Below are 22,718 nucleotides of genomic sequence, written 5' to 3'. Positions count from 1 at the left end.
ATGCCATGTTTGTTGACAACTTCACCAGCTCCATTATCTATTGAAACATTTGTCTCCCACTAAAGAGGAGGTGGAGAATGTTATTGAGCGACACAGTCGAAACACACAGTGATGTATCTAATTGAGTTGAAAGTGACGATAAGCAGCATGAACTGTTGTTGGCCTCAGTGTTAAAATTATGCAGAAAAGTGGGGGAGCAATAAATCTGATAAACACGCACACACACACAAACGCATACGCACACACACCTCGGGGTATGAACTCATGGGTGAGCAGAGAATTGTTGGAACAGATATCAGATTAGAGAAGCTTTTCTGATCTGTGGCATGAGAAGGCTGGGCTCATGTATCAACCAGCCATCTAAACTGGTTAATCCTGATACAACCAGGGGCAATCACACACCCACTCACACTGACACACACACACACACATAGAGACAGGAAGATGTAGAGGAGGGGCAGGTTGGAGAACAGTGGGGTACAATCTCCAAACAATTCCTCATCCCTTTTAGTCATGGCCTGGCTTTGGCTGTGAAGCGGAAACGTCTTTGAGCCCTTGTTAACAGTGTCCCTGAACTCCACTAAAGGTCCACTTAGCTGTCTCTATACTTTATCGTAACACTTACAAAAGTGTTTCATTGTCCAGCGTCTGACAGCTTTGCCATATGTAATGTGTTGGACTGAGTTGTGTCTCCATTCTCTCCTCTTCTCTCCGAGCAGGACTGATGTCCAGATGGTGTGCCCCTCCATGTGCCGCCCACTTCAGCTCTCCCTGACTTTTTCATGGGCCACGAACCGACCCAAGCATTCACGGCCACTTGATTTAACCCGACCAGTCACTGCACTCCTCACCCTCAACCCCCCGCCCCTGACCTTCACCCTCTGCCCCTCCGTTCCACTCAAGTATCAGTCCTAACCCTGCCTCAGCCCAAAATGGTGGCCCGCATTCCCGCTCTGGTCTTGGTCATGATGTGTCGGGGCGTGCTGCTCTCCGTCGGAGACCCGCCTCCTCCTCGCCGAGAGATCCGCATCGAGGGCGACCTGGTGCTCGGCGGCTTGTTCCCCGTGCACGAAAAAGGGGGCGGCATGGAGGAGTGTGGCCGCGTGAATGAGGACAGAGGGATTCAGAGATTGGAGGCCATGCTGTTCGCCATCGACAGAATCAATATGGACCCGTCTTTGCTGCCTGGCATCTCCCTCGGTGTACACATCCTGGACACTTGCTCCAGAGACACCTACGCACTGGAGCAGGTTAGTATACACTCAAAAAGAGAGGATCCAGGAACGTGTTGGATTTACTTTCCACATTTTAAATTGACGCTGCCTGCCATCTTCGTAAAATAGAAAATACCTTTTTGGATAGCGTCAAACTTTCTTACCGAATGCAGGAATTTGAGATGGAATTACACAATGGAAAAAGATAATAAATAATGTAAAATAAATCAAAGATGAATTGGCAGCAGATTGCAGTCTTTGCTTCTCACCATAAAATATTTGAATGATGAGGATGTTACATTACATTACATTACATTACTTTACTGTAATGTTATTACAATGGCAACTGAATTATCAAAGAGAAATGGTCCATTCAGACAAAAATAATAAACTTGCATAATTGACAGCACGCTAAACGTCTAACCAATCAAATTCAAGTATCGGTTGATGCCGCCCACGATGGTGATGATGATAGGAGAAAGCTTTCATATGCACAAGATGCTGCTGATGCTGTTTAAAGATGGTCCTATTCAAAGATATATATGCCCAATATATATCATTGGTATATTACAGCATTAAACCACTTATATAAAACTATGTTATGTTATTTGAACAGTACAATTTGGAGATCTTATTTTTGTTTTGCACTTTGTTCTGTTGACGCTGCATTTACCAGCAAATGCTGATGAGACTTCTCGAATGCAGCACAGCTCACACCGAGTTGCTTTATTAGCTATTTGTTCTCTCGCGTCGGGCAACTTAAACTTCTCCTATAAATTTCACACCTAAAACTGCTGCTCTGCTGGAGAGGTGTCAGGCATAAAATACAAAACAAGTAATGTTTCCATCTGAAGTCAAATGCAACTATAAGGTCTCATTAAAAGATAATGTTCAGGTGAAGTAAATGCATCTCGTAATTCTCTTTATCCACTCTGGGAAAAAGGGACCTTGCCTCAAATGATAACAGAAATAGAAATAGAAATTTGGGATTAGGGAAATGAGCCGGATACAAAATAAAATAAAGAAGAAAAGAAAAGCACTTACCCCTCAGTGATTGTTATCTTCAGAAGACGATTGTATTTTTTTTCCCGAGCTATTAAAAGAGGATGCATCCAGGGAACTTAGACAATGAGCTTTTGAATGCACAAACCCTGGATTCTTGACATAGGGTCCCTTAAATAGGTTGTATGTCTGTTGGCTGTTTGCACACAGCAGAAATATGTTATAATGTCCCTGAGTCTCACATTTAGACCCTGTACTGAAAGCCTTTCAAGAGCCCCTTCAAAATATTCAAGAAAAACTATCAATCAGTTGTGTGTACATGTATACGTGACAGATTTTTTTACATAAAGAACATAAATCAGGGGCTGATTTGGAATAAATAGATTATACCATATGCTTCACCGTACACGCTGCCGGGGGATTCGATTTATGTGCTTGTGTTATAGGCTCTGGAGTTTGTGAGAGCCTCCCTCACCAAGGTGGACGACACCGAGTTCATCTGTCCCGACGGATCGTACGCTCTGCAGGACGACAGCCCACTCGCGATCGCCGGCGTCATAGGAGGATCCTTCAGCAGCGTCTCCATACAGGTAACACACATACGGCTCGATGTAGGAGGGATATTGCAAAATGTATTTTAGGACTATGGCACTCTGTAGATCGATTCGCTCTGCCAAGGCCCAGCAATTCCCTTAATTGCTGCACCACATGGTACACACTCATAGATTTCAGTTCCCTAAATATGCCTGATTTTGTTTTATCAAGATCCATGAATTTAATTAAAATCCTGGATGTTCCCCCCGATCGAGATCTGTGTGTTGTTGCTGAGGAACAAACAAACAATGCAGATGAAAACATAAGCTCGTGGAGGAAACCATCTTTATTTGCTTCCTTGGTTCTTTGGGTTCATTTTACTCGTCTTTGCACAAGTTGCGTGATCTAGAGTGCAAAGGCTAAGTTCCAGTGACATGGCAGTGGCAGTATGTTGTCGTGTGTGTACTTGTTTCCTGGAAGTCTCACTGGTGTGTCCTGTGTGTTTCCCCAGCTCTTGTAGCACTTGTGACAGAGCTCTACAATTTGCATAGTTTAGCATAAAACCTCCTTCTCCCTTTACTCCTCTGTGTCTGCACAAAAGCCTCCTCCTATCAGTCCTTAAATCCCTAATCTCAGCGACTGTCTTCTCTTCCTCTTCTTCTTCTTCTTCTCTCTCTCTCTCATCCTCTGTATTTCTTTCCTTCTGTTACAGTCCCTTAAATCTTTGCGCTCCTCCTTCTCATCCCTGGCTATACTTTTTCTTTTTTCCTCTCTTTTATATTCATTCTGAGGCGTCCCTCCGGGCTATTTGGTGAGAGCTCAGTGTATGCTGACCTCAGCCCCCTTCTTCTCATCCTCCTCCTCCTCCTTCCTGGGGCAGCCATTGTTAACACATCTGCTCTGTTTCTTGTCCTTCATCAAACATAATTATCCTTTGTTTTCTGTTTTCTCGTTGCCCTCTGTGGCCGTTGCTGTTGTTTTTACCTGCCTTTTCTGAGGGCATCGCTGTTTACAGGACCTGAACTGTGCTCTGCTGCCTTATCTCCTGCCAGTGAAGCTAATCCAGCTACACCTTTGTGCTCACTCTACTTGGCCGGTCCGTCTTTTGCCTCTTAATGAAGTCACAGGGAATTATTTAATGTTTAATCATGCACAACTAAACTCCATTGTCTCGAGGCCATTTACATAGCAGGCAGTGTTCGCCCCTTACGTCCGCACACGTGTGTGTGTGTGTGTCTCTCTGTGTGTCTGCGTGCGTGTGTGTGTGACTTGCATTCCAAGCAGAAAACACACACCATCCCTCCACTGCACCAGTTTTCCTCCTCCTTCCCTTTCATTTTTCTCTTTACTTGTCTCTCATATTGAGCCCATTGCAACAGTGCGTCTCCCTTCGCTCTCTCAGCAGCTTTTACTGACAAACTAAACTGTCTGTGTCCCTGTAGACAGACCCCATAACTAGCTGTGGTCATTGTTCAGTGGAAGGTGATGGAGCAATGCGGTGGAATTCTGCAGCGTGACCTTCCCCGACATTTAAGTCAACTGCCACCTAAAAACCATAAAACTCTTAGCAGCTGCCTGAGTGTGTGTGTGTCTGTTTGTGTGTGTGTGTGTGTGTGTGTGACAACCTGTCCTCGTGCACGTCAGTATATGTATGCAAGTGTGTTTTCTAATCTTCTACATTATTAGTCTAATGAGATTCCGACATGTTGTCAAAACAGCTCATCAACTGAGCTGCGAATGAAATATAGAGAAGCCCAGAGTGATGCGCTCTAAAAGGATTAAACGGAGGCAAGAACTGAATGGCTGTGTACTTTATGTTGTGTATTTGCGCGTGCATGTTTGAATGTGTACGTTCACATGTCTTTGTGCGCATGAGTGTGTGTAGCAATTCGATTTCTACTGTTTGTTTCAACGTCTGTGACTAAAATCGTAATGAAGCAAATACGAACAAACCCCAATCAACTGTAAAAGGGAATATTATATGGACATCAGTAGACCCCAGATGATGTCCATCACTAATGCATGAGTCAGTTTGTGTGAGTCTGTGTGTGTGTGAGGTATGTGCGTGTGTGCGTGTGTTATCTATTCCTACACTTGCTGAATTGTCTTTTATCTTTAAATAAGCACATTATCCATGAAGGAATTTCTATCACTAACAACCCTATAAATATCTTCCAATTTTCCCTTTGATGAAAAAAGTACATTGAACGAAGGATCATTTCAATAATTTGATGGTTCTTATATATTTCTTGTTTTTGTCAATATGCTAACAAGTTTTGATCAAACTTTGATAACTTACTGAAGAAGTTGAAACATAAGAAGATTTGAAAGAGAAACATAAAACACCCAAGGCATTGCCATTCTAGATCAGGATTCAGAATCAGGAATTATTCGTCACTTTCTTTAACATCGTCAGATATAGAATGTCATTGATTTCTAAGAGAATAATTCCTGGATCCTGATGAAGAATATCTGAAAAGTTAAGGGGGAATTATGTGTGTGAATTTATCTTCAGATCCAAATAACAATCTGGATCCATTGAGTTAAAATATGGTTTCAGAAGGGGACTGTTTGGCCTTGGGGATGATAAAGGTTCTACTGAGTCCCGACATGTTTAGTGTCGTCCACATTGTTCCTCATTAATGTCACTTCTCCATCTCTGCCCTCAGGTTGCCAATCTTCTCAGGCTCTTCCAGATCCCTCAGATAAGCTACGCGTCGACGAGCGCCAAGCTCAGCGATAAATCCCGCTATGATTACTTCGCCCGCACCGTGCCCCCTGACTTCTATCAGGCCAAGGCCATGGCAGAGATCCTGCGGTTCTTCAACTGGACATACGTGTCCACCGTGGCGTCGGAGGGGGATTACGGTGAAACGGGTATAGAGGCCTTCGAGCAAGAGGCCCGCATGAGGAACATCTGTATCGCCACTTCAGAGAAGGTAAAGGGTGTATTCAATAGAACGTTTTTTTCTGTGGTTCGATCTGCATGAATATGAAACACCACTGCTCAAAGCTAAAAAGCAGAACTTTTTAATCTGGAGTGTCATACTGATTTATGGCCGGAAGCTGCACCAGTAACAATGAACAAGGCGCTAAAATTGCGCTTTGTCGTCATGTCTTATCTTGTCTTACACAAAATGGGGTTTATATTACACTGGTGTTATCAGTTGTGAACCAGAAAATGAAAGCTTATCTCCAAGAACTCATTCCGGATGCTTTCACAGTCACATTTTTCATCTCATTTGCTACTGAATGTTAGTATGAGGCCGAAGTAAGGAATGCATTCTGCTTTCTTCCTTTTTAATCATACTGATAAACAGATGAACATATGGATCTTTAGCTTATTTGCGGGTAGGAGAAGCATTTTCAGTCCATGCTTTTCCCTCTGTCTTTCTGTCCAGGTGGGGCGTTCAAACGCCAAGAAGTCCTATGAAGCTGTGATCCGTCAGCTCCTCCAGAAGCCGAATGCCCGAGTGGCCGTTCTCTTCCTGCGCAGCGACGATGCCAGAGAGCTGCTGGCAGCTGCTGCCCGGCTGAACACCTCCTTCATCTGGGTGGCCAGCGATGGCTGGGGTGCGCAGGAAAGCATTGTCAAGGGAAACGAGGGCGCCGCTGAAGGGGCCATCACACTTGAGCTGTCAGCCAATCCCGTGCCAGAATTCAACCGCTACTTCCTCAGCTTGGACCCGGTCAAGAACCACCGTAATCCCTGGTTCAGGGAATTCTGGGAGCAGCGGTTCCAGTGCTCTCTAGGTGGCGGTGGAGCAGGAGTAGGTGGCGGTGTTGGACTCGGGGAGACGCATCTTCTCCCCCCGTGTGACAAGGATTTGTCCATTGATAAGAACAACTTTGAACCCGAGTCAAAGATCATGTTTGTGGTGAACGCGGTGTACGCTATGGCTCTTGCCCTTCACAACATGCAGAGGAGTCTTTGCTTCAACACCACCAAGCTGTGCGACAGCATGAAGGCCTTGGACGGGCGAAGGCTCTACAGGGAATTCATCCTCAACGTCAGCTTCGCAGGTAAGACGGCTGGAGCATTGGGAGGAGAGTGAGGAGTCCGAGATAAGGCGGCTGAGGGGGATTGAAGAGTGAAACTCAGTGAATGATGAAGAACAAAGTGTGGAGGAAAGGGGGGGGGGGACAGGGATGTGAGAGCTGTGCCTAGTTAACAGTCCTCTCATGAACAACACAGGGACATTGTCCTTCTCCTCAGCCAAAGCAGAACATGAAGAGTGAGACAAATCCGCTTAATTGCTGCGTATTGTCGGAGGCAGCCCGCCATTGACACCTATTACCCATACGCAGTTGATACGACACTACAAAGTTGCTTTGAGGAAAGAGAGCTCCGGTTAATCCGTCAGCCATATTGTTCTCTCTTGCACTAATGAGATTGTGTGCGTTATAATAGCTCCTATAGCATGGTGCCTGTCTGTCAGGCCCTGTCGAATTGGGAGAGGGGAGACAGAGGATTGGCTTGACTGACAGATGGCGTACAAAGGGAGCGGTATAAATAAACTGCTGTGTCTCGAGGACTGACAGGTTTAGAGGTGCTTATTCCTCCACTGACCGTGACCAGGAGCAGATATCAAGAACAGTCGGACACACCGCACTAACACTGCCGCTTTGCCACAGGACGCAGGGGAGAGGGAGAAGAAAGAGAGAGCACCAGGACAAGAGAGTGGCATCACGTATGGAGGGAGGAGGGAAGGTAACAGATAAGACTGACAGACAGAAAGGAAGAGTTTGGGTTTCAGGTAAAAGATAAGTAAAAAAAGGAGGAAGATAGAAGAAGAGATAGGGAGGGAGGGAAGGGGGAGGAAGGGAGGGAGAACTGAGGCAATGCCGGAGTGGGACAGCGTGCGTCAGCAGAAGAAGAGGATTCTCTTTGAAACTCCCCATCTCCATTCCTGCTATAAATCAAAGGACATGGAGCATCTCTGTCTGAGAGGAGGCAGACATAGACAAGGAAAGAGAGAGGAAGAGGGTGGAGAGGGAGAAAAACGGAGTGAGAGGATAGAGTCGAGGCGATTGCTTATGGAGGGATGGAATAGATATGCAGATTAACACACGTGAGAAGTTTTGAAAGTTTAAAAATGATGCGGAGTGGTGAGAAGAGAGGAGAAGAGAGGAGAGGAGAGGAGAGATGCGAATGCCATCGACGAATCTTCATATCTGATCATCCTCCTCCCTTTGTATATCCCCCTCCCACTCTCCCTCCCTTCCTCTCACTACTGATGTACCTCCATGAGGGGCAAGTCTTTATTCTGCAGAAGCGAAAGAGTAACTGAGGATCTCTGACACAGCTCAGCGTGGCATGGCAATCTGCTGTCTCTGTGAAATAAAAAAGACACACAACAAAGGATGTGTCTCAATGGGGGGATGTTGGAAATGGCGATTCGGGTAAACACAGAACTGTTGCTGCGTTTGTTTTTTTTGTTTTTTTGCGTTTTTCTGGTTACGGCCCGGCCTGACTCACTCTCACCGCCGCACATACTGTACACATCTTTAGATGGAAGCAGCCGAGGTGAGCTGAGGTTGAACGTGGGGTATAAATACTGCAGCATCACCGCATCTCCGCAGTGCTCTCAGTCTGAACTGTTGCTGACGGAAAAACCAACACTCTCTATCTCACTCCTTTCCCTTCCCCTACACTCACACACACACACACACACACACACATGCAAGTCACACTTCATGCATCCCAGTAAGAACCAGCGACCCCCCCCCCCTCCCATTCCCCCCATCCCCTCCCTCTTCAACTTCACATTTCGAGCTGCCGTCGACTGTGATCTGGCTGTTTTGTTATGTGACAGCGTATGTGGTGCACTGAGGCAGTGTGTTGTGTGGTGAGGAGAGTGTGTTACTGTTTTCATATGCCGCTCTCCTCACCCAGTCTCATCTCGCTAGTTGCTATGGTAATGAAGCCGACACTATTGCCCATTGTGGAAGTGATCTGGTGGATCATGGGAACCGCTCCCCGACAGACACAGGGGGGGCATATTTGTGCGTTTGTTTTTTTTTACGAGGCCCGGCAAACACACTTCGAACATAAAACACACACTAGCCAACGCGCAGGAGGGACACGCATGGACACGGCAAAACAGTCAGCGTTTTCTTTGAGTTTTTTTTCTCTCAAAGAGGCAGCTTGAAATGCTTTTTTTTTTTTTTTTATATATATACACCAGTATGAAATTGCAGACACCCCCGGCCCACACACTCCTCAAAGCCATCATTCAACTCCCACCCGCCCACCACCCCGATCTGCAGCAAACAGATCCGTATATACACACACATGCACGCAGTCTTCTGTTCAAATAGTGGCGATAGATGTGATATCCCCCCCTCTCTGTGCTTTGGTGTGTGTGTGTGTGGTTGTGTGTGTGTGTGTGTCTGTGTGTGTGATACGTCTGTGTTAGCAGAGGCGGTGTGCCTTCAGGGCCATATTGAGCAGAGAGCTCACTGCAACGTTTAGATGCTAGAGAACAACCTTCGCTCCTTCTCTCCCTCTTTTTCCCTCTCCGCACTCCCCTCCTCCGTCTATGCCGTCTTTCCGTCTCTCCCTGTCTTTACGTCCCTCTTTTCTCTCACTCTTCATCTCTCTATTCTTCCATATCTCTCTCTCTTTTATTCTCTGTCACCCAGAAAAGTGTCCTACTCTCTCTGCATTTAAAAAACAGCACATCCCACTCAGACTTCACAAGGTTTTTCTCTCCTGCCTCCACCGCCTCTCTGTGCCGGATTTTTTTCCTCCACTCCACCACACTCATGCATCCATCCACCCTTCACCTTTTCTCTATTGATTCCACCATCTGAAAGGCTTTCCTCCATCCACCTATAGCTCTGCTGCCGTCACATCGGGTTCTTGCTTTTCTCTTGTGCTATCTCTGTTCTTTTTTCCTCCCCTGTCACTTCCTTCTTTTCTCTGCCCTTATCTTGTCTCTTGGCTTGTCCTTCCCACCCAGCACCTCCCGGATTTTGGCCTTCCGTTTTCCCTCTTTTGTCTTCTCTGTCTCACCACCTCTCTTTCAGTCGAGCCTCATCTCTCTGCTGCTTCACTTTCCCTTCTATATGTTTTGACCACGCGTTGTAGACCTCCTCTATTCCCAATCGGCCTGTTGCTCCATGGCCCAGGGAGCACCTCGGTCCCTGGAGAGCCAATCTGCAGAGAGAACAAATATAGCTAACGTGATCGGTCTGTGTATGTGTGTGTGTGTGTGTGTGTGTGTTTGACATGTGAGTGCATCTGTTATTTCGTATCTGTATATGCTCAGGGATGTGTGCACATGTCCCTTCACACACTCTCTCTTTGGGACACAGATGTGAAAGGTCATTAACCAATGAAGGATGAAAAGAGGGTCAAGAAATGTGGATCACGCCATGAACAGTGCCGGGGGAACTGTATCTATATATTTTACCTGAAACAAGTGTGTACTTATGCATCAGCCTTAATGCACTATTTACCTCGTCAATATTAAATGGGATTAAATTGAAGATTTCAGGTGAATTGGTGCCCAGAAATATAATTCTCTATTCCCTAGCCAAAAACCAATCAACAGCCAGCTTTTGGATTTTTAGCCACACAAAGAAAAGATCCCCCTCCCATAAGTCTCTCTCTCTCTCTCTCTCTCTCTCTCTCTCTCTCTCTCTCTCTCTCCCTGCTTTTAATACCCACAATACCCCTTGGGCTTCGCTTTAGCCCGACATGGCCGAGAACATAATTAATTTTCCCGGCTTCTGAATGAAAAGCCTGTTTTCGCCATGCTTCTAATTAAGCTAGAATAATAAGGCGTTTCTCAAGTTAGCAGGAATACAGAATGTCTCAGGTTTGGCTCCTTCATACTGCAGCTTCTCTCACTAAACTTTTTCTTTTAAACTGTTTTATTTGTTTTATATATCGCGGCCCGGGCTGCAGATGCAATTCTGGATTTCAAAGCACTTAAATCTCTTAGTCTGGGCAAAGGACACTTTGTTTTGTTGAGCCTAAACATGCTTATATTTCAATTACCTAACTTGGTGTACATATGTACTGGCTGAAATAGTATATCTGAAAATCTACCCAAGGGGTTGTCACCAAATGTTTAATGAACCCTAAAGATTTCTTTCCTCTAGCACTAGCTGCTGGATGTTAAACAGTAAATGGTCTGTAATTAGAGCACTTTTCTAGTCCCGATGACCAATCAAAGCCATTTACACTACAGTTTAATTTTCAAGTGCATCTATGTGCAGCATTTTCCATTGAGAAGGGGCAACTTGGGGTTAATTATCTTCAACTGCCAACCTTCTGGTTAGAGCACGACCGCTCTAACCCTTGAGCCCCTGCCACCCTTAGTGCCTTAAATTTTGACTTCACCAAGAAAAATCATCAAAATAATTTTCTCCCGTCTCTTTGGTGTTTGCCAAATACCTGCCAAATGATGACATTCCCATCAGCCTCAGTTGTACTTTACAGTTTGCTAATTAGCAACGTTTCGCATGTTGCACAACTCCAGTTACACATTGCTATGATAGACTCTTAGCCCTGCCGGTCAAAGACAGAATCCTCTGTCCTCACCAGACTTTTAAACACATCCCAGGAGAGTGTTGAGGAGATTGAGTTGCGTTCCTCAGTCAAGGACCCACAGGCGGCTGTCGTCAGCTCTCTGCAGTCACATGCGAGGTCTCGTTGGCCTTCGCCAGCTCTAACCTGCAACCTCATACACTTTCCTGATAAGCTGCCCTGTCATGTCAGCGAGGTTGAGGCTGTTGGCTGAAGGAAGGAATTGCCGATCCTCTCAGTCTATTGCTCCCTGAATGTGATCCGTTCAAGGGAAGTCAAGGACAATACGTTGCCCATAAACGGGTCTGTGGGCTTATGTCGTTATCTCTTTAGTCTGTATTACACGTAATTACCACATACAGCTAATTAGGCTTCAGCGCACATCTAAGGTCCTAATAAGATGCCGTTATGATAATTAGCTGGTGGCAAAGTGTTTCTGTGAGTGTGTCTGGGTATCGAAGAGGAGGCGGCCCAGCTTGTCTTATTGCTCTGTGTTATTAGCAGACTTTATTATCTGCCAACGTGCAATATAATGGATTCGTATCGCTTCACATCTCCGAGTTTTATTATCAGTGCCGTCTTATTGAAATCATTTTCATTTAGCTGTCACCTAAACATTTAGCCCCGAAAATTCCAAAGAAGACTTGACACCTAGAATTTCCTGTAACAGAGAGAGAGAAGAAAGAAAGACGGCTGTGTTGTCTCGGTGATTTATGGATTTCATAAACCATAACACCCTCCGCTGTCACCTGACAAGCTGAGCGTTCTCAACAATAGAACAGCTTTAGCCCTCCTCATTGTTGCACGGACACACACACAAAAACAGAGGGGTCAGAGCTCCGGTTCTGTCAGCACAGTCTCCCACAGAACTCACGGTAAAACCATAACCATTAAAACTGTAAAGGAAAAATCTAACGGAGCTTCCATGTGCGCGCGTGCACACTCTCATTCAGTCGAAATGTTTAATCGTAATCTGTGTCCCGATTCATTCCACTGATCCCAAGCTTTAGCCCCACGTTTGGAAAAAGGAATTTAGCCCAGCGATTTCTTTCAGTTATCCAATTATACAGAGATACGAGGAAGGCACAATGCAGTTGATGCGTCTGTGCTCTGAAGGACCAACAGCCTTGTTATACGTCGAAGAGTGATGCTTTATAAACCTTAGCATATGCTGCACTATCCCCAGCCACATCTTATTCTGACAGGGGGAGGCAGCGGCATACAACAAACAGCCGTGTACAACTTGCTCTGCTGTAAGGACAGACGTGGCACTGGAGCGGTGACAATATACTTTGTCTACGTTAAAATCGCCCAAGTGTCGGCACTGTCAGGTGCTAACGCTGCGAGCGATGCCTCAAACAGCGCGGCGCTTATTTTTAGCTGTTTTTAACCGAGTCCATAGATGCTTTTTGTCCTTGTGTTTTTTTTTAGTTGTTGCTTTTTTTTTTTACGGTTTCAGCATCCTGCCAATTTTACAATCTCTTCTGTTCCCACATCCTCAGGGTAGATGGTAATCCTTTCATAACAACTTGTATACAAACCAATTTGGCAGTTTCAGCAGTGTACCTCCCTCACATAAGAGACCCAGAGGCTAATTCCATCAATGTGTGGGTAGCTATAGCGCTGCCCAGGGATTCAGTCCTCTGCCTTCATGCCCATGACTTTATGGGCAGTTTGTTAATGATGCATTTGGTAATAAACTTTGTCGGATCAGAATTTAGAAAGAGTTTTCATTCCTATGTGACCTGAGGGAAAGGATGGGAGGCCAAGCAGACCAGGCATTTATAGCTTCTTAGCCAATACATTTGTACCTGGCTGGACTTCAGTAATGAAAAACACTATTGTAATGTCCTTCACTGTCTGTTCTGGACTGCTAAGGCTTAACTGACCATGGCTTATTGTCTCTGTCCTCACTGCTGCTTTTAAGAGGCATCAGTGAGAAATCAATGGGATGATTGTTTGCGATTGTTTAGCTTTAATCTCCTTTTCCCACTCGTCTTATCTCTTTCATTTCCTTTCTTTGTCTCCTCTCACCACCCCCCCGCCAGCCCCTTTCTCTCCGCCGGGCATCGAGACAGCGGTGAAGTTTGATTCCCAGGGGGACGGCATGGGCCGATACAACATCTTCAGCTACCAGCGCTCCGGCGAGCGTTATACTTACATGCCAGTGGGCGAATGGGCAGAGACTCTGACACTGAGCGGTGATCTCATCCACTGGCCAAGAGAAGTGGTGCCCACCTCGCAGTGCAGCGACCCCTGCGAACGTAATGAGATGAAGAAAATGCAGGCAGGTAGGGGACTGAATTTCAATGACATTCTTTTTCTTTCTGTCATAGCAACATACCCTATCAAGCATCTGTGCCTTTTGAAAAATCTCAAGCTGCCACACTCTGCGGTTCGTATCCCTGTTTCCCAGGTGAGTACTGCTGCTGGATCTGCACGGCCTGTGAGCCTCATGAATACCTGGCTGATGAGTTCACCTGCTCGCCCTGCGCTCCCGGCCAGTGGCCCACTGACGATCTGGCATCCTGTTATGACCTTCCTGAGGACTACATAATGTGGGAAGACGCCTGGGCCATCGGTCCAATTACTATTGCTTGTGTAGGGTGAGTGATAAAAGAGCTGTCGGCAAGATGTCAGTTTGACTGGTCCTGAGAGGTGTGTGTACGTGTTGGCGTTAAGGGAACCGACTGTCAAGTTTTGGATTTCAAACCTAATAGAAAGACTCTCCATACACATTTTAGGGTTGTGAAGAATTGTATTTTCTAGTCTTTCCAAACCACAAGACAAAATGTTTAACGAATGAAGTGAACTGTGATTCATTTTTCAAACACAAGCTGCATGCGTGGTTAGCTAGTTTAAGTAATGCTTTGTTTTTGGAGGTAGCAATACATTCAAATACTGACTAAAGCCTGTTACAACTAAAACCAAGACAGTTTTTCCTCATTGTTTGGAAGCTGGTCCTGGATGGTATCAGAGTTTGAGCCAATGTTTAAAGTCAAAAGACATAGAAGGCGTCACAGGAGAATGTGTTAAGAATTTGTATTTTCTAAACTTTTTTTGTGCTTTTCAAGAGACAATTTTCAAAATATAGTCAATGATGTATGGCTTTGCTCAAAGTTATAAAGTTAACAGCAAACAATACTTAAATGTGCATCTTCTGTCCCCAGGTTCATGTGCACCGGCATGGTGTTCTGGGTGTTTGTCCGACACAACAACACGCCACTGGTGAAAGCTTCGGGCAGGGAGCTTTGTTACATCCTCCTCTCTGGAGTCTTCTTGTCGTACGCCATGACTTTCCTCTTCTTGGCCAAACCCTCTCCCGCCATCTGTGCCCTGCGTCGCCTCGGCCTGGGCACATCCTTTGCTGTCTGCTACTCAGCCCTCCTCACCAAAACCAACAGAATTGCCAGGATTTTCAATGGCGTCAAAGACGGAGCGGGCGCGGTGAGGCCACGCTTCATCAGCCCGTCGTCTCAGGTGAGCGATTGCTGCATCATCATGGATCAATCTGCATCAGCCAAATGGACGGATTAACAGACAGGGGATTGTGATGACTTGAGCTTTTCTCTTCTCTCGTCTTCTTCAGGTGTTCATCTGTCTGAGTCTAATCTCCGTCCAGTTGGTGATGGTCACAGTGTGGCTGCTGCTGGAGGTTCCTGGGACACGGCGCTTCACATTGCCTGAGCGACGGCAAACTGTCATCCTCAAGTGTAATGTCCGTGACTCCAGTATGCTGCTGTCACTGGGATATGACGTGCTCCTGGTCATCCTGTGTACTGTGTAAGTGGGTCATAGCTGCTTCGACCACTTGTTTTGGGCCCGTTGCTCTTGGTGTTAAGAAAACTGCAAACATATTTTTCCATGGACACATTTTTGTAGATTAGGTATTAATTGTGTTTTGTTTCCTGTTGGTGTCTAATCAAAAAATATGATTCTCTCTCTGTAGGTATGCCTTCAAGACCAGGAAGTGCCCAGAGAACTTCAATGAAGCCAAGTTTATTGGGTTCACCATGTACACTACCTGTATCATATGGCTGGCCTTTCTTCCCATCTTTTATGTTACATCAAGCGACTACAGGGTATCTTGAACAAACACCCACCCACACACACACACACACACACACATACTCACACACACAAGAAAAACACACTTGTTTCAGTGATGAAAAGATAGATACCACTCTCATGTCTGTAGATTAAATATGAAGCTTCTTGTAGTAGCTGATTAACTTAGCTTAGCAAAAAAGCTGGAAACTAGAGGTTATAAAGCTCAGTAACTCCAAAAAGAGAGTAATGACCCACAGCACTTGATCATAGAGGCTCGGAACGTGGAGGGAACTAAGCTTTGCCTTGCAGCTTAGTTCTCTCTTCACCACAACAGTCCAGTACAACATTTCTGCTGATGCTGCAACAACCCTATGGTCAAGGGCTCTGGCTGCTGCTGGGTTTACTGGGCAGGTCCAACTGGTTGGGGGGGCGACCCAGGGGTAGACTCAGAACTTACTGGAGGGACCACATATTCCATCTGACCTGGGAAGGCCTCAGGACCCCCCAGGAGGAGCTGGAAAAGCAGGGCTGGGAAAAAATTGATGCCTGGAACAATTAGCTCAGAAACTTGATCTCTGAAAAGTGGAAGGAAATGGATGGATGGATAGATGGATGGAGGTTGATTAAAAAATCCACTATCTAGAATATTATAATTGGCTGTGTGGGCGGTTTTATGTCTTGTCAACGCTGATTACTACCAGCACACAGGTCACAGGATAGTGTGCACACAGGTGGTGAGGAGACTGAGAACTATTTCTAATCCTGCTGGCAAGTGTCAGTGCTGGGACGACAAAAAGACAGGCTGTCAAAGTGCTGACACATGTTCAGCTTTAACAGGAAAGAGGGAGCGAGCGTTCAACCGACCCATACAAATCATAAGTTATACACACATACCTGAAGCGCACGCTTCCACAAACACACACACACACACAAGCAGAAGCAGTGTATCAAAGGGCGTTAGAGAAGAGTGCTGATGCCAGGGCTGCTCATTTGATCCCCCAACACCCCCCCTCTGACACACACACACACACGCACCAACCCTTCTCCCCCTCTCCCCCACTCTCTCTCTCTCTGGAACTAAGCATTTCTTTGGCCTTGTAATCTGACTTTAAGATTAGTCAGGTAAAAGCATAACATCAGCCGCATGGACAACCACGCACATGCACACACATACACACACGCGCACATGCACACACATATACAGAGGAGATGTCGTGCCGTCGATTACTTATATGTGTCTTTGTACCGTACCGTGATTTACCGGGATTTGCTGTTACACATCTGTAACCATCTGTGATACTTATACTGCGGCCACACAAAGTCAAACTCAATAATGATTTACGGCAACTTGTAAGGGACATTCAGGCTGTGTGTTTCTTTTGAATGTGGAGGACAAAGTTCTCCTAAGAGAGACAATAAAGACTGATTCTAACCCAAGGATAGGGAACGCACAAGTTTGTATTCAGCATTGATTTTGTACAATAAATCAGTTTGAGCAGCCGCTGAGTTTCTGTTGGCCCGAGACTCGTATTGATCTCAGCTGTAATTGTTATCCTCTGGACTGCTGCAGAGTAACAGTCTAACAATACAGAGTTACACTCTTGTTGGCTCTGTCTGCGCAGAGATCAGTTGATTACTTTAGGCATTTCTATGCTCAGTGTTTAGTCGATCAAAGTGGCTTCAATTTATCGTTGCTTTACTCTCTGCGAGGCACTTTGTACGACTCGCTCAAAAACTGACTTGGAAGAATGTTCATTATTACAGATTATTATCGTCAGATTAGCTCTTAACAGCAATTACTTTGTTCTACATTAGCATACGATTTATCCATCAAGGTCTGACAACTAATTACTGTGTCCCCCGTGTCCCCGTCTCTCCTCGGCAGGTCCAGACCACCACGATGTGTATCTCCGTCAGCCTGAGTGGCTTCGTGGTCCTGGGCTGTATGTTTGCACCGAAGGTCCATATCATCATGTTCCAGCCCCAGAAGAATGTGACCAGCCACAGGCTTAACCTCAATCGCTTCAGTGTCAGCGGTGCAGCCACCACATACGCATCTCACGGTAAGTTACACGCGGTTACCTCATTTTTAAAGAGACAGGGTTTTACAGCAGCACTCTCTTGCTGTCTGTTATATTATGCGTCTGTCGAAAGAGCTTGATTCACCGTTCGATATCCAGCACAGCAAACAGCCCCGTGTTCCTCCACAGGGAATACAAAACCTTGAATTATAAACTATGTAGCAGTTCCTTTATCTTTTTGTATTTTCTTCTTTCGGAACAAAATACAAAAGAATACAAACACATGTTAGATGTTTGATACCACTGTGACCAGATCTAATTATTTACAATAATAAAATTATTAATATTATAATTGTGATAATTCATCATTAGGAACATATATAAGTGTATTAAAAACAAAAACGATGAGTAAAACGTTTAAAAGCACTTAAATTAAAGATTTAGTGTCTATGAAAATAATAAAATAAACAGAAACGATATTAACAATAAACTCTGAACCCAGATTGTGCATGTAACACAGTCATTGCCCATTTATCATTATTAGGGTAATTTGATTTTTATATCCTCCAGTGGTGGGAGACATATTATGTTTCGAGGTTATCTGTCTGTAGCTCCAGGGAATTTCATTAAACCTGGCTCAAACATTCGCTTGGACTCAAGGATGACCTGTTTGGACATTGGTGATCATAGGTCAAAGGTCACTGTGACCTTTACACAACCACAGTCAACATGTGAGTGCATTATCTATAGAACGCCTCGAGAGACGCTGTTCACATTTGGCACAAATGTTCACTCAGGCTCACGGTTTTATTGATTAGATTTGGGTCTTGGTGACCTCACGTGGGTCTGTAAAAAAGTGAAACTGCCCTCGTTGGCATTGGCATTCAACACCAGGGCAGTCATTTTTTGGAGTTATATTATCTACATAGGTTTCAGATCAGGCTTTCTATACTGAAGGTTTAATTGTAATGGTAGTATGTGTTAAAGGTATTATCCTCTCCTTGCTAATCCTTGACTAATTTTGTGACTAATTATATGAACAAATCTAAGTTCAAAGTCTAAGAAATGCTTTTTGTCGGTCCGCCTGTGTAATGCTCCTCACTCCCTTGACTTCACAGCTCCTGTCAGTGCCCACTTCGTCCCCACCGTGTGCAACGGGAGAGAAATCGTCGACTCCACCACTTCCTCCCTGTGACCACGTACAGTCCACTCTCCGAATCTGCCCCTGCGACTGTTAGCCAATCCACGAACATCGTCCCCTCCAGCCTTTCTTCCCCCACCTCCCACACACACACACACTCTACACACTGCATACACAAAAAAAGGCATATGTACACATGAACACAAATACACACACAGACACACACACACACACAAACAAACAACCTTCCTTGTGGACTAGAACTGTATTGTTTCACAAATGTAGAAAGTGTGTAAGTACAATTAAATTATTTTCTAGGGATGTACATACATGGAATCGACATTGTTGTAAGTAGAGAAACAAAAGAACAAAAAAAGTTTTTAGGAGGAAATTTTTGGAGCCTTTGTTTTTGATAGCTTTGTTATGATGCTGTGTAAATAGACATGCACTTCATCATGGTAGGAGGGGGTGTGTCCCTCGGTCTGGACGCACATTCGTGGCTCTGCTTGCCTCACCTGCAATACCCCACTGACTTTTTATTCTCATGCTTTTTTGTAGGTCTCATTGTAATAATTCGTATGCATTTCTATTTGTGTAACTTTACATTTGTATATTATACTACTGATGGTTCGAACAGCACAATGTTGACAGTCCTGTAACCCTAGAGTGAATGTGCACACAAGCTGAAACTGGATAGAGAATGACGCCTGCAACGAAAACATGTCCCCCCCCCAAAAAAATACTTCCAACCCAATCGACATACTGTTCCAGAACCCGATTTTTAGTTTGAGAATTTGCCTTTTTCACATCTAGATATATATACGATTTCCATCCTAGATCTGTGTAAAGAACTCATTGTGGATGTTTTTGCAGGAAAGTAGGTTTGGCTTTTTGATACAAATGTCATTTGTTTTCTATTTCTGATCATGGAATCCCTTTATCTAAATGGCCATAGTTCCAGACATGTGTTCACCAAAGCAACGCCCATGTGTGTTTCGGTAATGGATCACAATCGAGTGAGTCAAACAGTAATGGAAGGATGAAACCGGCTGCTTTGCTGAACACATGTCGCCTTTTTCCGCCTACAGGGGAATGGTAGCTTCTGTTTTTTGTGCCCCACAGATATGGTGATGTTTTGAATATGGCTATGTGCCTTAATGTATCTTGATAGCGCTCCAGGCAGAGGTTGTAGGACCTCAGTTTTACATTGCCAGCTGCAAATCCTGAGTTTGGCAATTTGTAAAAGTGACCTCAGTATTAGAGTTTGTGTGTCAGGGCAACGCTTAGTTAGTTTTATCCCCTATATCTCAAGCCTTCTGCCATTGATTGTTTACCTGAAGTGTTAAAACGGGGACTTCAGTTCAGATGACATTCTCTGCCCAACCTTCTCTCTCCAGCGTGAGATTAAAAAAAAAGAAAACAGACCCCACCATCGCAGCGACTTTACGTTTTTACAGCTTAGCGGCTCCAAGAAAAGAAGGAAGGGGGGAAGAGAAGCTCATACCCCATTAAGATGAAGTCACTGACTTGTTGACGTACTGAAGTGTGCAGTTTACATGCCTGTGTTAAATGTGTTGACGTTGAGAGGCACAGCGGAGCAGCTGGCCCCGGCGGTCCCAGAGAGCCTCGCAGGAGGAAGCAGAGCACACAGTGTCAGCTGCCGGCACATCCCAGCTAACAAAAGGATGCCAGAGCAGAATTCAAATGCATAACATACTAACACTGATCAAAACACCTTCATCAATCAAACTCCGCGTTTGTGGCTGGAAATGTGACAGACTCGCTTATGAGGTGTGTGTGTGGGGGGAGGGGGGGGGGCAAAGGCATACACGAACAAAGTTGTTTTAAAGAAAATCTAAATAGCCTAAATTAGGGAACTAATTTACTTTTACAGCATATTTAATTTTACGGTTTGGCCTCACGCAGGAATTTATTGCATCTAGGGTGGTAGTAAATTATTGTTAAAGCTGATCTTAAATGATGACATACTATAATATGCTGTCGAAAATAAAGTGTGACTGTTAAACTTGATATTTCTAACAAAAAAAAAAAACGTGATCAGAATCACTTCTTTGCTTCCCCGTGACGAGTGCTTTTTTAAAAATTCATGTTCGTGCAATAGGCAGAAGAAGAACTGTTGAACACTCGGCTCCTGACCCATCTCCACCTTTGCACAGCCGGACTCCCAGCAACACCCTGTGATTATCACGCTGAATGATTGATTGAGAGGTTTTTTAGCGGATGCACCAAAGACGAGCCGACCTACATCGGGGCTCGTGCGTTCGGTGCAGAGAGCAGGGAGATAGAGCGAGCGATGTGGCAGAGCTGCTGCTGCTGCTGCTGCTGCTGGATTATGCAAAGCACTCCCACAGCCCAGAAGTCACATCGCTTCTGTGGAAGCTCAAAGCATCTCAGAGATTCAGCCTTTGTTAGCAGAAGGCTCAGCCATTCACTCAGTGGTCCTGCTCCCACAAGATACACCCCGCATGGCAGGTTGCTACGGACAACCACCGCCACATCCGCTGCTGGAATGTGTGTTTGTCTGCACGGAGGGGAGGAGGGGTGAGGAGAGGGCGAAAGAAGAAGAAGAAGAAGAAGAAGAAGAAGCGGAATATAAAGAGGTGCTGCTGGTTCTGATTCAAATTGGCAGTGAATGGTGAGATTTGGCTCGGTCCGGCCCAGCACTCTACTCCCGGCTTTTAATGGCCACACAAATAGAGCACTTAACCCCGATTCTGTCCTCGCTCGGTCCAGGGCCTAGTCTCGGACAACAGTCTCACACTCTTCCTCTGACCCTCGCCTTCTCAGTCCGTCTCAAACCTTTAGCCCCCCCCCCCCCCCCCCCAGCCATCTTTGTCCGCCTCATCTCCCCTCTGTGTGTGTGAAACTTGCTGCCGAGTCGCTCTCAGCCAGGACCACCTATAGCCGTGCCAACAGATTGGTTGCCCGCACTCGCACTGAAGCGCTCAGATCCGCGAGGCCACTCCATCACATGCCAGCGAGTCGGCCTTGAGGAGGGTGGAAGAAGGGATGTAGGGAAAGAGGCTCTGCAAAAAATCTGCAAAGGAAAATAAATATATAACCTTGCTCACTGCAATTACAGCATCATATCATGCACCCACTAGCTCTATCTGCAGGCTTCCTTAATTGGATTTACTCATGAATCTCCCTTTCAACCAGCAAAACATCGACTGCGGACATTGTTCCTCTATTCACCCGCTGCCAAACTGCCATGTGCTCTACAAAGGTCTCTGTGCTGTAGCCCCCCCCCCCCCCTCGCTATATAACAGAATGTGTCCTCGGCCTCTGGGGCCTCAAAATGAGACAAGACCTCTGCGGCGAAAGGGAGCTGGGGCCGAGCTGAACTCTGGAACTGGCGAGACACAAAGCAATTGTCCCGTGTTTACGATTACGTGCAATAACGAGGCTGTGATGACATCATAATAAATAACAACAAGCAAACAGCGTGGTGTGGTCTGCTCGTCCTTCTGTCTCGGATCTGTCCCGCTGCTCGTGTGTGTCAATAACTTGCAGCTACGAATCTGAATGTTAAATGCACATGCAGATAGGCCTGTCTCCTCAGCAACATTATCAGGCCGTCACTACCACACACACACACACACACACACACACACACACACACACACACACACACACACACACACACACACACAGGCTCTATTCATAGTGTGTTTTGGCAAATGTTAAAAGTCTCTAACACTCTTGCCTAATCTGTTCCCTGAGTGATGGCACTCCAATTAAACCACTTGGTGGAGTGCTCCCTGCCGTAAGACAATGCCCTCCAGTGTGTAGGCCCAATCTCTCGAAGAAAGAGAGACTGAAAGAAAGAAAGAAAGAAAGAAAGAAAGAAAGAAAGAAAGAAAGAAAGAAAGAAAGAAAAAGACAAAGAGGGAAAGAAAAGAGGAAGGCAGCTAAAGATAGGACAGCGTCTGTCACTAGTTTTCCATCCTGTGCTGCCTTGAGAGTGTATTAATGTGGAGACCAAAGGGCATTACGAGTTGTTAGAAAGGATCCCACGCTGCATCATAATGTCTTTACATATTACTTTTGCAGCGCTGGATGTTGCCGCTTGTCTTGTAGCCTGTTATGGATCGCCCTCTGGTGGTAAGAGAACAAACTTAATACCCGTCAGTTAAATCCATCTATCCATCCATCATGTATACTGCTTATCCTTCGAGGGTGAGAGGAGGGGGTCT

General features: G+C 45.4%; 1 protein-coding gene across 1 annotated transcript in view; it reads left to right on the top strand.

The window, feature by feature from the left end:
* The window catches only part of grm3 (glutamate receptor, metabotropic 3), a 36,906-nt gene extending 14,919 nt beyond the window's left edge, over positions 1 to 21,987 (top strand). Inside the window, exons 3-13 of the mRNA XM_062389422.1 lie at positions 720 to 1,250; positions 2,663 to 2,806; positions 5,420 to 5,689; positions 6,152 to 6,773; positions 13,338 to 13,580; positions 13,706 to 13,895; positions 14,460 to 14,769; positions 14,879 to 15,072; positions 15,239 to 15,371; positions 17,225 to 17,402; positions 18,479 to 21,987. Coding sequence (XP_062245406.1) covers positions 933 to 1,250; positions 2,663 to 2,806; positions 5,420 to 5,689; positions 6,152 to 6,773; positions 13,338 to 13,580; positions 13,706 to 13,895; positions 14,460 to 14,769; positions 14,879 to 15,072; positions 15,239 to 15,371; positions 17,225 to 17,402; positions 18,479 to 18,555 — 2,679 coding nt within the window. The 5' untranslated portion in view covers positions 720 to 932 and the 3' untranslated portion in view covers positions 18,556 to 21,987. The remainder of the gene's footprint in view (positions 1 to 719; positions 1,251 to 2,662; positions 2,807 to 5,419; positions 5,690 to 6,151; positions 6,774 to 13,337; positions 13,581 to 13,705; positions 13,896 to 14,459; positions 14,770 to 14,878; positions 15,073 to 15,238; positions 15,372 to 17,224; positions 17,403 to 18,478) is intronic.
* Positions 21,988 to 22,718: the final 731 nt, after the last annotated feature.

The sequence above is a fragment of the Platichthys flesus genome, chromosome 6 (genome assembly GCF_949316205.1).
Source record: "Platichthys flesus chromosome 6, fPlaFle2.1, whole genome shotgun sequence".
Lineage (NCBI taxonomy): Eukaryota > Metazoa > Chordata > Actinopteri > Pleuronectiformes > Pleuronectidae > Platichthys > Platichthys flesus.
The sequence above is the reverse complement of the archived record's forward strand: the minus strand, read 5'-3'. Positions and strand labels throughout refer to the sequence as shown.